The 15,861-nt window shown below is 43.3% G+C and overlaps 1 protein-coding gene across 4 annotated transcripts in view; it reads right to left on the bottom strand.

Moving 5' to 3' along the window:
- The window catches only part of XPO7 (exportin 7), a 95,550-nt gene that overhangs the window by 7,979 nt on the left and 71,710 nt on the right, over nucleotides 1-15,861 (bottom strand). For all 4 annotated transcript variants that reach the window (XM_047762470.1, XM_047762472.1, XM_047762469.1 and 1 more), the window contains exons 12-21: nucleotides 14,151-14,344; nucleotides 13,587-13,692; nucleotides 11,003-11,138; nucleotides 10,276-10,349; nucleotides 9,014-9,094; nucleotides 8,039-8,102; nucleotides 7,517-7,625; nucleotides 6,193-6,299; nucleotides 2,710-2,798; nucleotides 1,886-1,993 (exon numbers count right to left, since the gene is read on the bottom strand). In XM_047762470.1, the coding sequence (XP_047618426.1) occupies nucleotides 1,886-1,993; nucleotides 2,710-2,798; nucleotides 6,193-6,299; nucleotides 7,517-7,625; nucleotides 8,039-8,102; nucleotides 9,014-9,094; nucleotides 10,276-10,349; nucleotides 11,003-11,138; nucleotides 13,587-13,692; nucleotides 14,151-14,344 (1,068 nt within the window). The remainder of the gene's footprint in view (nucleotides 1-1,885; nucleotides 1,994-2,709; nucleotides 2,799-6,192; nucleotides 6,300-7,516; nucleotides 7,626-8,038; nucleotides 8,103-9,013; nucleotides 9,095-10,275; nucleotides 10,350-11,002; nucleotides 11,139-13,586; nucleotides 13,693-14,150; nucleotides 14,345-15,861) is intronic.

The following is a 15,861-nucleotide window of genomic DNA, read 5'->3' as shown; positions in this document are numbered from 1 at the left end:
GCTGGAAGACATGCTCCTGGCTCTCACCTGAGTACTTAGGTGATTCTTTTTGCATGAAAGATGCAGGCTACCTGTACTAATGTGAAATAATCAAATTAATCCAAGAATTTAACCAGTCATACAGCCTCTATCTTGAAGACAAAAATGCTAGCTTCAAGCTCTACTGCTCCAATTGAAAAGATTTTTAAGAAACAAAGAAAACGAGGCAGTATGTAAATTTGTTCTCTTCAACTTCTCAATGTGGTTTAAGTATAGCTTCGACCACAGTTACTTCTTGGTATTACTAACTCACAGCCCTTCAGATATTAATCCACGTTTACCCTATAGTTTAGTGGCAACTGGGGGGGGGGGTACAAGCCTCTTTATAAGGAAAGACGTAAAGGGACTGGGAATGCCACAGGGCAGGAGGCAGGGAGGGCAAACGATGTCAGCACCTGAGTGCTGGGTTCCTCACTGTCCCCTGGACCAGCATCCTCCTCCTTGCTTTGCTCCCCTAGACTTGATGAGCGTCACCGACCCTCCCTGCTAAGGTCTCAAACCCAGAAGTCCCCTTGATTCTCGTCGAGGTCCAGCTCTACAGCATGCCCTGAACCCATCTGCCCATATGGTCCTTCTGCTTCCACTCTTGCCCCTACAGTCTTATTCTCCAAGTAGAGCTAGAATGACACTTTAAATGATGTCAGTGAGACCATTTTAATCCCTTGGTTGAAACACTCCAGCAGCTCCCCATGTAATGAGGCTGCATGCCGTTCTTCAGCCACCGCTTAACTAAGTGGCCACCCACCACGGCCCGCCCTCACTCAGCAGGCTCTGGCCAGTGGCACTCTGCTGTCTCAAGTCCCAGCAAGCCTGCCCATCTCAGGACCTCTGCAGTTGTTTCCTCTGCTTAGAATGCCCTTCCTCTTATCTTTGCAGGGCTACCAGCATCTTTCTGGCCGTTACTCACATGACCTTCTCTGAGGGGCTTTCTCTGACTCTTCTCCATCAATTCCCTTCTGTTTTATTACCTTATTTTCTCATAGCACATACCACTGTCTGAAATGATCTTCCACACTTGCTTTACTGTCTGCTGTACCCCTACAACCTAACATCTAAGTGGGCAGAGATTTTATCTGGCACAATAGATACTCTTTTTATTTATTTTTTTAGGGCCGCACCATGGCATATGGAGGTTCCCAGGCTAAGGGTCAAATCACAGCACAGCTGCCGGCCTACGCCACAGCCACAGCCATGCCAGATCCGAGCCTCATTTTCGACCTACACCACAGCTCACTGCAACACTGGATCCTTAACCCACTGAGGCAGGCCAGGGATGAAACCCACGTCCTCATGGATCCTAGTCCGGTTCATTTACTGCTGAGCTGCGACAGGAACTCCCTCTTTAGACTTTTTTTTTTTCATCTTTTGTCTTTTTAGGGCCACACCCGTGGCATGTGGAGGTTCCCAGGCTAGGGGTCCAAGCAGAGCTGTAGCCGCTGGCCTACGCCACAGCCACAGCAACACGGGATCTGAGCCGTGTCTGCGACCTACACCACAGCTCATGGCAATGCTGTCCCTAACCCACTGAGCGAGGCCAGGGATCGAACCCAAAACTTCATGGTTCCTAGTCGGATTCGTTTCCGCTACGCCACGACGGGAACTCCCCTCTTAAGACTCTTTTTAAAAGTGACTTATTTCCTGCAAGCAGCTATGGCTTTGTGTGGCTGGGGATGCTGTTCTCTCAAACAAATAAAAACATATATAATATTTTAGAGGTTTTCAAGTTTTGACAGTAGTGAACTCAATTATCTTCTATAATCTGCTGAAAATGCTAGGTAAAGGTAAATTATCTCAGGGATTTCTTGGATAAAAGGGCATCGTGCCCTTTGAAAATCTCTCCACTTACCTATTATGAACCAATTCAGCCATCAGCTTGAGCACAGGTGTGGTACAGGCTGGATCATGGTACCACAGCTCAATTGCCCGCTGGAGAATTGGCATGTAGGATGGATAGCTGCAGATGAAAAGCTAAGGAGGAATTCTGCGTCCAGAAGGTACAGATTTGAAAGTAATTTCTCACTACTGGTCAAGCACAAATTGCCAAATTACAGTTCTCTAGTTTCCTGTCTCTTGCTTGCTAATCTTAGAGTTTTTCTAACCAGAAGGTGCTAAAGTGAATATGTATCCTTTAACTTGTAATAGGCATCTAATGACACACCGTAATTGACATAATGTCTTTCTCCTAAGAAGCACAATGTATTCTATACTGTTATTTTTCCTCTTACCACTATGAGAGGCTATCAGCTCTTTCCTTTACGCCACTATTTGAGAAACAGAGGTGCTTAGATTGGAAGTGATTTGTTCAAGATTATGAAGTTTTAAGGTTAGTTCTAATTCCTAGTGAGCTGTCTTTTTCTTTTTTAAAAAGTAGATTGAAAAGTCTGTTTTTTCTAAGTATGGCAAAATTCACACGTAACATTTATAATGGGACCCCAAAAGAGAAACTGAAAAGCTGCCTCACCCATTTCCCAATCTCAGAGCCCAGAGCAGGCAGCATTACGCCATTGGAGCATCGTAGACCACTATGGAATGACAGCTTACAGGACATACGGCAGGACTTCACCTTCCTTGCCTCACAATTCCTTTCCCCTCCTTCCCTGATGACTCCCCCACCCCTACACACTCCAGTTAAGGCTTGCTGTGGTATGCCCCTAGTATGAGTTAGGATACATCCATTCAAACAGCATCATGAAGCTGGTCTTGGCATTGAAGGCGAAAGCTATCCCTCTCAGGTCTCTCACTAGGCCAACTAGAGTTCTCTGTAGTAGAAGGCAAAAAATAAAGTTAAAAATAGAAGGAAAATCAAACCTATAAACACCTGATGGGGGCTGCACCTATCTGTAATCAAATGCTTCCTCCCCTCAATCAACAAATATGCCTTCGCAAATATTCTGAACTGATTTCTTCCATTAAAATCTTTTCACTTGGATAATTAGTTTTGGAAGCTTATTATGCCAAGAAAAAGAGGTGGTTCCTGGCCCATCACAGCAAAAATAGAGGCTAAAATTTTAAGACGTTAATGTGATAAATCATATTTAAAAAGCAGAAAAGCAAAGAAGCTTATTCAAGAGGGGGAGCACAACAACAGCAACAAAAAGGCAAAAACATCCACACAAGGGGAAGGAGAGAGCCATACTCCTAAAGGTCTGGTACCACATCTCATTACAAAGGTGCCAGCACCAAAGGAACTCAAGTGCAGACCCTGCCAGGAGGAGGCTGAGAGTCTACAAGGTACCTGCCCTCTGGCTGAAGTGTAGAGAAAAGAGACTGAAAGGTCAGATCTTGGAAGTGTAAAGCACTAATACCACACTCTTACAGAAAAAGAGCCTGACGCCCAATGAGCTCAAATAACTTGCCAACACTCGTGCTGGTAGGTAATAAGAGGGCCAGCATTAGGACTTACAACACCAAGACTCCAAATTCAATGCTTTCTTTTTTTTTTTTTTTCTTTTGCCTTTTCCAGGGCCGCTCCCGTGGCATATGGAGGTTCCCAGGTTAGAGGTCTAATCGGAGCTGTAGCCCTGGCCTACGCCAGAGCCAGAGCAATGGGGATCCGAGCCGCATCTGCGACCTACTCCACAGCTCATGGCAACGCTGAATCCTTAACCCACTGAGCAAGGCCAGGGATCAAACCTGCAACCTCATGGTTCCTAGTCAGGTTCATTAACCACTGCGCCACAATGGGAACTCCCAAATCCAATGCTTCCTTAAGTGGGCTCTGAATAGTCAATTTTTAAAGCATTAAGTCACCAGCAGGCTCAAGGAGGTAGCACATTTGAATATTCTGATTCATTTGTCAAAAACTCTACATTTCTGCCACTAGCCAGTTTTAAACAAATAGTTTTATTCCTAAACTCAATTTTAAGTAAGATGTGGGCAATCTAAAAACTTGTTATATGAGGCACGACAAAGATACGCTAACACTGTTGTTCATGGCCAAGTTGGTTCTTGTCATTAACTTTACTTGCTTTGTATGGAAGTAACGTGATGGGGGAAATTCACTGAGAGCCCTCAGCAATCCTCCACAGTGGTTGATACTCCAGCCTGTTATTGATGTTCCACATTAACCTTAGCTTTGAATGGTACTCATCTCAGATTGCAGAACACTGGGGTAGAGAGAAGAGAGTTGTGGGAGTTCCCTTGTCTAGTGGTTAGGTTATTGGGCACTTCCACTGCTGTGGCCAAAAAAAAAAAAAAGAGGGGGGAGAGTTGGACAAATGGTGTTGTTCAGACTTCTTTGCTAATTTGGAGAGAAAACTAGAAGATTTTTTTTGTCTTTTTTTTTGCTATTTCTTTGGGCCGCTCCCGCGGCATATGGAGGTTCCCAGGCCAGGGGTCAAATCAGAGCTGTAGCCACCGGCCTACGCCAGAGCCACAGCAACGCGGGATCCGAGCCGTGTCTGCAACCTACACCACAGCTCACGGCAACACCGGGTTGTTAACCCACTGAGCAAGGCCAGGGACCGAACCCGCAACCTCATGGTTCCTGGTCGGATTCGTTAACCACTGCGCCACGACGGGAACTCCTAGAAGCTTTTTAAAGATGAAAAAGAACTTTAGAATGTCAGGTAAAGCCTGGTATGGGGGGCGGGAGGGGCAATACCCCAGGCTATTTGGTGGCTCTAAAATTCAGTGTCAGTGTCATTTATGAACACTGCAAAAAAGTCCTATAAATATTAATAGCCTAGTGTTTTCTGGTTTTGGTTCAGAGATATATAGAGATAAGGAGAGCAGGTGCGCATAAAGTAAAAAGATGAGGAAAGCAAAAACAAAGCAATGATAATTCTGAGCCAGAAATCAATAACTAAAGGTAACTTAAAAATTCCATATATATGGAAATTCATAAACCCATTAAATGACTCAAAGGTCAAAGAAGAAAGCTTAATGGAAATTAGAAAATACAAAGAACTGAACGATAATGAAAATGTTACATAATAAAACTTGTGGATTCTGGAGATTTGTTTCACAACAATGTGAATATACTTAATGCTGCTAAACTGCTCACTTAACAATGCCTGAGACTGGGGGTTTGGGGTTAGCAGATGCATCTGTTATACACGAGATGAGTAACAAGGTCTTACTGTCTAACACAGGGATGTATATTCAGTATCCTGTGATAAACCATATGGGGAAAAAAAATGAAAAACTGAATCATAGCAATATAATTTTTGAATGGAATCAACTACAATACATTCTGAATCAACTACAAAAAAATTTTAAAGAATGGCTAAAATGGTTAAGTTCTATTTAATTTATTTATTTATTTTTGCCTTTTTGCCTTTTCTAGGGCCGCTCCCGTGGTATATGGAGGTTCCCAGGCTAGGGGTCTAATTGAAGCTGTAGCTGCCAAGCCTATGCCAGAGCCACAGCAACGCGGGATCCGAGCCGCATCTGCAACCTACACCACAGCTCACGGCAATGCAGGATCCTTAACCCGCTGAGCAAGGCCAGGGATCAAACCCGCAACCTCATGGTTCCTAATTGGACTTATTAACCACTGTGCCACGACGGGGACTCCTGTTTTTTACCCTAATTTAAACAAACAAACCACCGCTCGTGGAATAATACACTTAGAGGAACATTGTTAAATGATTACATATTAGAAAAGAAAGGCTGAAAAGTTAAGTTACAACAACAGAATAACCCCAAGGAGAATGTATGACAATAAAGATTAAGAGAAGAAATGAATCAAACAGAAAATACAGATAAAAATGAGCCCAAGACAAAAGAGGAAAAAAAAAAAGAGAGAAAAAAATTTTTTTGGTGGGGCAAAGTTTATTATGAGAAAACAGGTCTGATCTAGAAAAAAAAGAGAGCACTAAAAGCAGTATTAAAAATGAAAAAGGGACATAAGTAAATGTACCATAGTGATTAAAAAGGCAATGAGAAAACAAAAAACTTTATGCTAATACATTTGAAAACTTAAGACAAAAAATCCTCAAGGCTGTTTAAGAACATACTTTAACATAAAAATAGTTTATAAACCTACATTGGTTCTTCTCCTTCAAAATCCCTGGAGTCCAAGAGATTGAATAAAAAGCTAAATCATTGGAAACTTACAGACAAGCGCTATTTTCTGCAGTGACACCCAGTTTAGTCTCTCAGGGACCGCCCTCAACCAGAAACTGATAGGTCAGTAGGTAAAGGACTCACCTTTGCCTCTTGCTCGTTGAAACTATTAGTGCTGAACATCTGGGCCACAGCCTCAAACGCTGCTGTGAGTGGCAGCATGAACTGCTCATACTGGTCTTCATCCTCTCCTGTAAAGAAAACAACCCAGGGTGTGACCCTAATATAAAAAAACGCAAGGTTATGTATGCATGGAAAACAAGATGGTATGAAAGATGTGCAGACCTGAGGATAATTCAGAAGGGTCCCTTCATTATCCCAATAGGTATTAATTGTAACTTCAGAATAAAATGGGCATATAGAAACAACTTTTAAATTAGAAAAATCACGACAGAAATTATCTAGTCCAGGGATGCCCTAATTTTTTCTGACATTGAGCTTCAACATCAGAGATTCTCATGTGTACAAGGTACTCTGTTACTTATTTATTTTTCCTTAGTGAGAACTGTAGTCAGTTGAGAAAGGACTGAGTCTGGTGAGACTGGATGAGACTCATACTTGAATCAGGTGCTTGTGGAGGCTTTTCTTTTTTCTTTTTGGTAATCTTCCATAAATATAGGTTTTATAATATAATTTTAGTGGGGTTAAATTTAAGTAGCTAAAAATTATGACACTATTAAGCTTCAGGTTATAAACTGATCCCAAACTGCTAACATCACAGCCACAGCTGGAACGGTGCTAAGCTCTCCTGGGTCACATGTGCCAGTGCTGGCCATCTGTCTCTGGTGGGTTGCACCTCAATGCAGGAGGAGGGGTTACCTGGCCAACAAGAGGCATTTAGGAATCTTACTCTTCAATTCCTTTATTTTACAGATGAGATTTATGAATAGAATTTCAAAACCACTACACATCAGATGAAAACTTCAGATGCATACTGTTATTCTCTTCCAGCAACAGGGACCCCGAAAACATGATGTGTGCTTGGTGAAAGCAGACTGTTATTTCAGAGTTTTGTTACTGTTTTTTCATTTTATTTTATTTTTTTGTCTTTTTGCTATTTCTTGGGCCGCTCCCGCGGCATATGGAGGTTCCCAGGCTAGGGGTCTAATTGGAGCTGTAGCCGCCGGCCTACGCCAGAGCCACAACAACGCGGGATCCGAGCCGCGTCTGCGACCTACATCACAGCTCACGGCAACGCCGGATGGTTAACCCACTGAGCAAGGCCAGGGACCGAACCCGCAACCTCATGGTTCCTAGTCGGATTCGTTAACCACTGCGCCACAACGGGAACTCCTGTTACTGTTGATACAACATCAAAGACCTCCCCCACATCTAGTTTTCTATCCTCAAGTAAAAATTTAGAACAGTGCCAGATTACTTTAGAAGCTTCTAGGATTTGTTGCAGTACCTAAATCCACCATGAGGAGACGCCCAAGTGCTGTGTAGAAGGTAGTTCGACAACGCATGTCTGTCAGGTTGGACTGATTGTTAATACCCAAAAATGAAAAGTGCTCGCTCTATTGAAAAAAAGAAAACAAGTTTAAAAGATAAAAACATGGTTAAAGGCAGAATGCAAGCCAGTAATTTTAGAATTTCTGAGCCCTTTCAAGCTAATGGCTAGCTATATCATCATTCTTTAAGGGTATGAGGGATATTAAAAAAAGTTTTTTTTTAAAATTATCGTTATTGTTACCTAATAATTTATCTTAGTATGAATAATAGTAGGCGACTTTACCATAATTCAGTGATTTATCTGGATCCCAAAGAACAGCTCTGACAGAGAGTGTAATCTGGCAGTGATGGGAGTCAGGGAACAGTCTTGGGTGGCAACAGCACCAAGGAACTCAATGTAAACACCTCCTTTATGTGCTGAGGTGGCATGCGGGGCTGTCTGGGGAGCAGAGCCAGGACGAGGGGCTCAATCACTCACCGTGTGATTGTTCAGCATGAACTGCACTGCACTCAGCTTCACTAGTTTCCTTACACTACTGTATGTAAAGGCAAAGGAAGAAGGTCAAGGAAAATGTGATGCCAACTAGGGATCTTTACTGCAGGATGAGAATCTTCTAGGACAAAGGACAATTCCTTTATCTACTGAGTTCCACACCCCAATAACGTATTTTTCTTAACCATCTGAGGACGGCACTGCCAAATGGGAAAAAACTGTTCTCTTCTAAACAGTATTTAACTGATCAATGAGATACCCATACCAAACTCCCATGTGTAAGAAAATAGATAATACTCAGCAGTTCCCAAGAATCATGATGATGCTAGAAGAGCTTTTCTCAATGAGGCTTCGAAGAGAAAATTCGGCCCCAAAGCCTGCCTAAGGCTCCACCATGTGGGGAATTAACCTCTCTCCTATGCACTTAGATGGAATGAGCTATGTACCTTTGGGAGAGTTAAGAAAAAAGTCACTCGAATAATCTTTATAGGGCTTATTTCTCTTGCAGACTTCTGGTTGCCAAAGGCTGTCTTAGAACAACTCAACCTTTACAGCAGATCAACTCGAAAGGAAGTGTAGTGACTACTTTTATTGCAAAGCTTGTAATCAGGCTGTTTCTACCAAAAGACTGATAGACAATCCAGATGGACTTTGGTGCCACCTATGCTAAAACCTGGCTACAGAGGGTGTATCTATCAGACGGACCTACTGGGTATTTCTGGATCTTAAGAGACTGCCAGGAATAAGTCTGTGGTAGACTATTAGCTTGTTGGTTGGCTCATTTTTAGGGTCTGGAATTCTATGTGGGTATTGCCTTTGGTTCCCTAGGAGAACAGGAGATACTTAAGTGTACATAAAGCTAAATTAAAGTGGAAACGGCAGGAGGCCATGATTTCTGTGGCACCCCAGTTCCACTCCCCAGTTCCTGCTCTGCCCAGAAGCCGGCTTGGAAAAGGATATCCAATGGAGAGGTCATTAAGAAGCTGTAGTGTCTTGGAGGTGATTGGTTCACAGCGGCCCCAGTACTTCAGGTTGGTGATGCTGGAGAACAAAAAGAAAAAAAAAAAGCAGGAGACGCTTTTGATATGCCTGGTGTCCTTGAGGGTTGGGAGAAGAAGAAAATCATCCATCAAGAATCACCACACATCTGCATCACCAATTCACAGACATCACAACCACAAAAAATGGGTATAAAATCTCTGTACTTACATTTGGTTGACTAGAAAAATTATCCTTCAGATAATCTTCACTACTTGGTTCCAAAGCTACACTGGCCCATACCCAGGCCCTTGGAATTCTGGGGCACTCCAGGGCTGATTTCTGCAGCAAGGGTAAGAGATTTCTGCGGCAGTGATAACATGCAGACGTATGCAATTCTGCACCTGCACCATCCACTGTCAGCTGCAGAATTCTAGTAGCCCTTGCTTCTGGATTCTTGGCTGGCAGAGTCCTTTAGACCCCCTTTGCTTTTGTCATCTTAAATTATTAACCAGCTCATGAGTGTTTAGGTTTGGGACGGTTGGATGAGGGCAAAACGTCACACTGCACATAGCCCTGGGTAATATATCGGGCTTCTTGGGTGTGCTTTGATAAAGTGAGCTCCTAAAAAGGGGGACATGTAAACAAAGGGGTATAACTTTTTAAAAAAAAAAAAGAAAGAAAGAAAAGAAAAGAAAAGAAAAAAAAAAGAACCAAAAAAGGGCCAATGAGGAGCTCCAACTTTGATGACAATTCAAATAATAGCACCAGATTTTGGAAATTCAAGACTCTCCAAGGGTGTGATGCTGTTGGAGAGGCGTAAGCTCGTGTGCAAGTGGGGCTTTCCTCCTGGGGGGCACACCTAGCGGACATCAGCACCAGAAAGTGAATGCCCCCTCTGGGCATCCTGGCAGCAGGGTGATCTGGTGGGAGCCTGAGCACTGATCACTGGGGAGGAAGGTCCGTTGTGCTAATGCCACCACAGGGCTTCACCTGTGATTCCAGAGGCTGCAGATGAGATTCCTCAGGAACAAAATCAAATCCTTGCCTGTACAAGCCTGGAATGCTCTGGGGCCGGGCCACATCTCTAAGCACAGCTTGTCACACACTCAAATGCACAATTTTCTGACGCAAACGATCAATGCTGGAATACCAAGGCACTGGTAGCACAATGCCAAGATCACATTTTACAGGTGCAACAGGACTGCAAGGGACTCTTGCTGGCGGCAAGCCCAAACGCTTACATTTTTCCGATGAAGACGCTGAGGACCATGGTCTCGTCATTCAGGCCAAGAACTTCTGAGAGGCGGCGGTACAGCTGGTGGTGTGTTTAGGGAAGAGAAAGTAACCAGAAAATATGGATTAGAGAACTCACATCCCAACACTGTCTTTGTCCTCATTCAGGAGGGCAGACGTAAGAAGAAAATGGACAAGATGCTGGGGCAAGTCGTTACTGAAGGAATGAACTAGAGCTAGTTTCTAAGTATCACTAAACACTTGAGAGATGCTGAGCTATCTTACTGGTCCCCCTTCAACCCTGAAATTACAAAAAGACTGTCAAAACCTGCCATTCTGCATATCAATTCATGTACAGAGACTGAGAATTGCCGATTTGGGGGAGATGGACAGATGTTTTTATTTTTTAGTTTTTTGGCCATGCCTGTGGCACACAAAGTTTCCCAGGCCAGGGACTGAACCTGAGCCACTGCCGTGACGAGGCCGCTAGGTTACCGGGGAACTCCAAGCAACAAGTATTTTAACTGGCTGTTTATTAAGCACATAAAGTCCTATAAAAACGGACCCACTTCTTGGACATGTCTCCCCTGACTCTACAGACTAAGAGGAAACATTTGGATTATCCTGATACATAAAGTCTGGAGATTGTATCCAAACTGTTATCAGCCCTTTCTCCTAATTAGAAACTCCACAAGCAGGAATAAGAACTAAATGGAACAGTGGAGAGTCTGTTACCTTAGAGGATTTCTGCACCTGGTCCCCAATGTAGATCTTACGAAACTGTTCAAAGAAGCTCAGCATAGCCAGTTCTAGTTTCTCATTACCCGCCTGAGCCAAGCGCGAGTCTGTTAGGTTCATCAGCTGGAGCACCCTAGAGGAAGAAGAGCAACGATTCTCTCAACAGCAAGATATCCCGGTCGGTACAGAAAATCAATCTACCCTGAAACAGTCCCATGGTGCCCTCCTCACCCACCCCGTTGGAAAAGCGGGCTCTGCTCTGCTGAGAAAACAAATCCTCCATTTCTGCCCCCACAGGAGTCACGAATATGAGTGACTAGTTGGATGTCTAAAACGTCCAGTCTCCTGAGACTGTAGATGAAGGCAGAACCTGTAATTGCTTTAAAATAGTGGAAAAAACACTAGTATAGGCAATAACCGTCATCTTTGAAACTTCTGTGAGAACTTGAGTAGAGCAATTTATTTTCTCAGCCCCAGTTCCTCATCTATAAAATGAGGGAGACTGACTAAGCCAGTGGTTCTCAATCTTTTTTTCCTCATGGAACCAGAAGAGGAAAAGAGACACGTGAAGGATAATGTTCCCAGGCAGGTAACACTTCCAGGGACCAAGAGCAGATATGCTACCTGTGACTTCATCCTCTTTCCTTGTGCCCATCCCCCCAAAAGAAAGCACACTGGAATGCCAGTGAGTGAATGCTGAATGAACAAGAATGACATTACTAAAGTGAGTCATGTGAGATTCTGACAGTGTGAAAGTATTTAACAAACTATTTGTGACATCTTGATTGAATTAGACTCAGTCTCTGTGTTGTAACACACAAGCTGAGAACCAGTACACAAGACACTGTCTAAATTCAAGTTACATTACGACACACACAGCATCACACCAGGCTACAGAATCAGAAAGGTAATAGACTTCATCCTTATCAAATCTTTGTTCAACTCTTCAAGACGTCTGCCAATATTAAAGCACCTAAGTGCAGATGGGCATCAGATAAATAAAGTGGGGGTAGAAACAGACAAATAGGGACTTTCATATTTAGAATAAAAATTTTGGACCGAAATGTCCGGGGACCAATAAATTCTAAGGCATCATGTTAAAATGTGTTTATCTCTAAAGAGAGCATCTAAAAGTTTAGAACCCTTTAGGGTAGTAGTGCTCTGCAAAGTCACAAAACCATTTTCATAAAAATACTAAAACATTATTTGCTCTTTCATTTGAATTCTCCCATAATGGGGCAGTGGGGTTTTTCAGAGGCTACAAGGAGTATATCATCACAGACTGACTCAGAAGCAGAGAAGAGAATAATCCAGCTGACTACTACTACGGCAGATATGAAAACAAAGCAATTTTTCTCATTAATTTCTTCTGAAAAAATAGTTATTAAAAACAACATCATATAAGTTGATATGGAATGGGCTTATTGTTTTTGTTTTTTGCTTTTTAGGGCTGTCCCTGTGGCATATGGAAATTCCCAGTCTGAGAGTCAAATCGGATATGCAGCTGCCAGCCTACACCACAGACATAGCAACACAGGATCTGTGACCTATGCTGCAGCTTTCAGCAATGTCCCATCTTTAACCCACCGAGAGAGGCCAGAGATCACACCTGCATCATCATGGATACCAGTCGGGGTCATAACCTGCTGAGTCACAACGGGAACTCCCGGGCTCATCGTTATTTTTAAATGAATTAGTAAAACGTCTCAGTTTTACATTTTAACAAAAAATATCAATAGATACTCATATAAACAGAAGCTCTTTGAGGGCCTCAATTTTATTTATTTATGCTTTTAAGGGCTGCACCTGAGGCATATGGAAGTTCCCAGGGTAGGGGCTGAATTGGAGCTGTAGCTGTCAGCTTACAGCAACAGCAACACCGGATCCTTAACCCACTGAGCGAGGCCAGGGATTGAACCCACATCCTCATGGATACTAGTCAGATTTGTTTCCGCTGCGCCACGACAGGAACTCCTGGCCTCAATCCTTTTAAAGAAAGTAAAGAGTCCTGAAGAAAAGGTTTGAGAACCTCTGTGCCAGGCTATTAAAAAAAATCCTGCCTTTTTATTTTTCTGTTAGGTAAAGTTTTAGAAATCACAGGTTTTTAATAAGATCACACAGACACAAAAGAACCTGAAATCCTGTAGGTAGAAAAGTGTATGGTTAAGAGCTTTGAAAGGCTGAAGAAATTCTGTAATTTCATCTTGGGGATACTTGAAGACCCACAATTTCCTTTAGACTTACTCTAGAGTAAGGCAAAAGCAGTCCATATTTCATTAACTTTGAGATACTGCACTTAAAGAGAACTAAAAGCTACTCTCCACTGTGTATCCTAATACTCCTAATTCTGTATCCATCATTTCCTTGCTGAATTACTGCAAATGGTCTTCTAGGAAGGATTGCAGGCAAAGTCCTTGCTGCTCAGCCCCTTATTTTCACAGGCCATCAGCTTCGTAAGACTATATTCCATAAATGGGGAGAAAAGCACTAACAGAAGCATGCCCTGTTCCCATGGTCTCAGAACCCCAAAGTGGGTGGAGGGTTGAAGCGGTGAAACAGGAAGCCTCTGTGGGGCACTTACCGACAGACAAGCTCGCCATCCATGGCATCTTGCTCATCAGTGCTGGCAAAAGAGACCCGGCCCCCGATTACTGCCCCGATGATGTACACCAGCCACGTCAGCCTTCCTGCAACAGGAAGAAGACCCCTCAGTGTCACCTCCAGCAATCATTTCATCAAGAAATTCTTCATCGTGAAGTTCATTTCTTACTAAGAACTTCCTTAATCTAAGAACACTGGAAAAAGCCATGAAGTCTGACTGCTGTCCCAGAGTACGGCTACTCCTCTGCTCTGTTGAGGGTGACGCCAAGGGGAAACTTCATTAGACAACCAAGGTGCCCCTCTGAGACGGGGTCATTATTTTTAGTGCAGCACTTTCTGACAGTTAAACACACCCACTGCAGATATGATTTCAGCTGCTCTTCCCTAGTTCTCTGTGGCTTGTGTTATCAAAGTCTTCTATGTATGTGGCACTAACTGATGATGGCAGAAATCTTCTGGTGGGGGGAAGGGGAAAAAGAGAGGTGGCAACAAGTGAAAGGGTGCTTCGAGTACCCTCTTCCAGGCGGCATCCGTGTCCACTCACCCTCCTGCACCGCGATGTCCATGGGGCTCGCGCTGGCGCTCTGGAGCAGCTCCTGATAGGACTGGGCAGACTGGTCAAACAGCTGCACAAGCAGCGCACACGTCTTCTCGTACTCACAGCGCCCGATTGTGGACAGCTGGTCCAACTGCTGCTGGACCAGCCCTGTATCCTCCAGGGGGTCTTCCAGTCCATCTCTACTCCCAAGAGAAGAGGGAAGAAGCACTCTCAAAATACGCCTCCTGACTCCCCATCACAGTGGCTCCCCTTCTCCATTTAGCCACCCCATCTAATCATGGAGGCCCACATCCCAGCATGTCTTCTTACCAAGGGAGGGAGGTAAAAGCAGCTGGAAGGCAGAGGTCTCGACCCAGCATGAGCATCCCGCAGGTGTGCTCTACCTGCTGGTGTCCGATCTTTCCAGTCCCAGTCCCTTAATATTCGTCTGCTGTGATCCTCTCAGCCCTATGCTGCTCACCCCTAAAAGCTCTTGGTCTCAGCCTTCCATTTGTTCCTGACTACAGTAAACTTTGGGGCTACAAGTATCCCATCCCCTGTGTGAGGCCATTTTGACCAGGTATGTTTTAGAATTCAGAAATCTTCAGATTTTAGGGAGGCGCTATGTAATGTGAACACTCCATGGGCTGTAGCATGTCAAATACAGTATTCCTGCAGCAAAATGTACAAATATTATGAGTAGCCATACTAAATAAAATAAAAAAAAAAAAAAACCCAACTATCAATGGTCTAATATCAGCACATCAAGTTTTACCACCAAATAAGTTTTGTGTCAAATTTAAGATTCGTGTCTTAGATTTCAGAACTACAAATGGATCTAACTAGGTCTTGCCGTATCTACTGGTTCCTAGACTTAAAATCACCATATTGTAAGCTCTCTAACTACTGCAACATTATAGTATGACAACCCAACTGCAGCATAACCGCTACAACCAAGAGAACTGTTGTATGTTTACCATGGTCCACACACTAGGCCAAGACATAGTAACTCAATCCTCATTATAACCTTTCCCAAGGGTACACAGCTGTTAACTGGCTATCTGGGTCCGGAGCCCACACATGTAACCACTGCCCAACATGGCCTCATGGAAGCCAGTTATTAACCTTCCTAAGCCAGGAATAGAAACTATGCCACTAACACAATAATGCCTTCCAGTGGGCTTCACTCTGATTTTGAAATGATCCAAGCCATAAACAGTTGAGACTATAACTCTCCTGACAATTAAATGTACTTCACTCTAAACAAATTAAGAAACTCCAGACTTTCAGAGTCCAAGTAAACTCCCTTGAGAAATAGTCAATGAAAAAATATACAAGAAAGATCCTTATACAAAGCATTACTTCATTTTACATAGGCCATTTCTGAAAAGCTCTGACATTTCTTTAGTTACTGTAGGTTTCTGGTCCAGTTAGCAGTCAAGGAAGACAGAAACCATGTGTCAATGTAATGCAATCAGTGATCAGCTGCCTGGACTTCTCATATTTTCTAGTAAGCTCTTGATTGCATAGCTTATTTATCTACTTTTTTCTTTAGAAGTTCACATTAAGCACCTATATTTTACACATTATAAAACTGTGGTCAGCTATAGCTTATAATGTTCCTTTCCTCTTTAAAGGAAATCAGTGGCAAGGATAAACACTATCCTGATGTAGTTTGTATTCAAAGATACTGCTGTGGCTGGAGAAGAAGGGGCAC

The sequence above is a fragment of the Phacochoerus africanus genome, chromosome 15 (genome assembly GCF_016906955.1).
Source record: "Phacochoerus africanus isolate WHEZ1 chromosome 15, ROS_Pafr_v1, whole genome shotgun sequence".
Taxonomy (NCBI): domain Eukaryota; kingdom Metazoa; phylum Chordata; class Mammalia; order Artiodactyla; family Suidae; genus Phacochoerus; species Phacochoerus africanus.
This window is presented reverse-complemented; position numbering and strand designations above follow the sequence as displayed.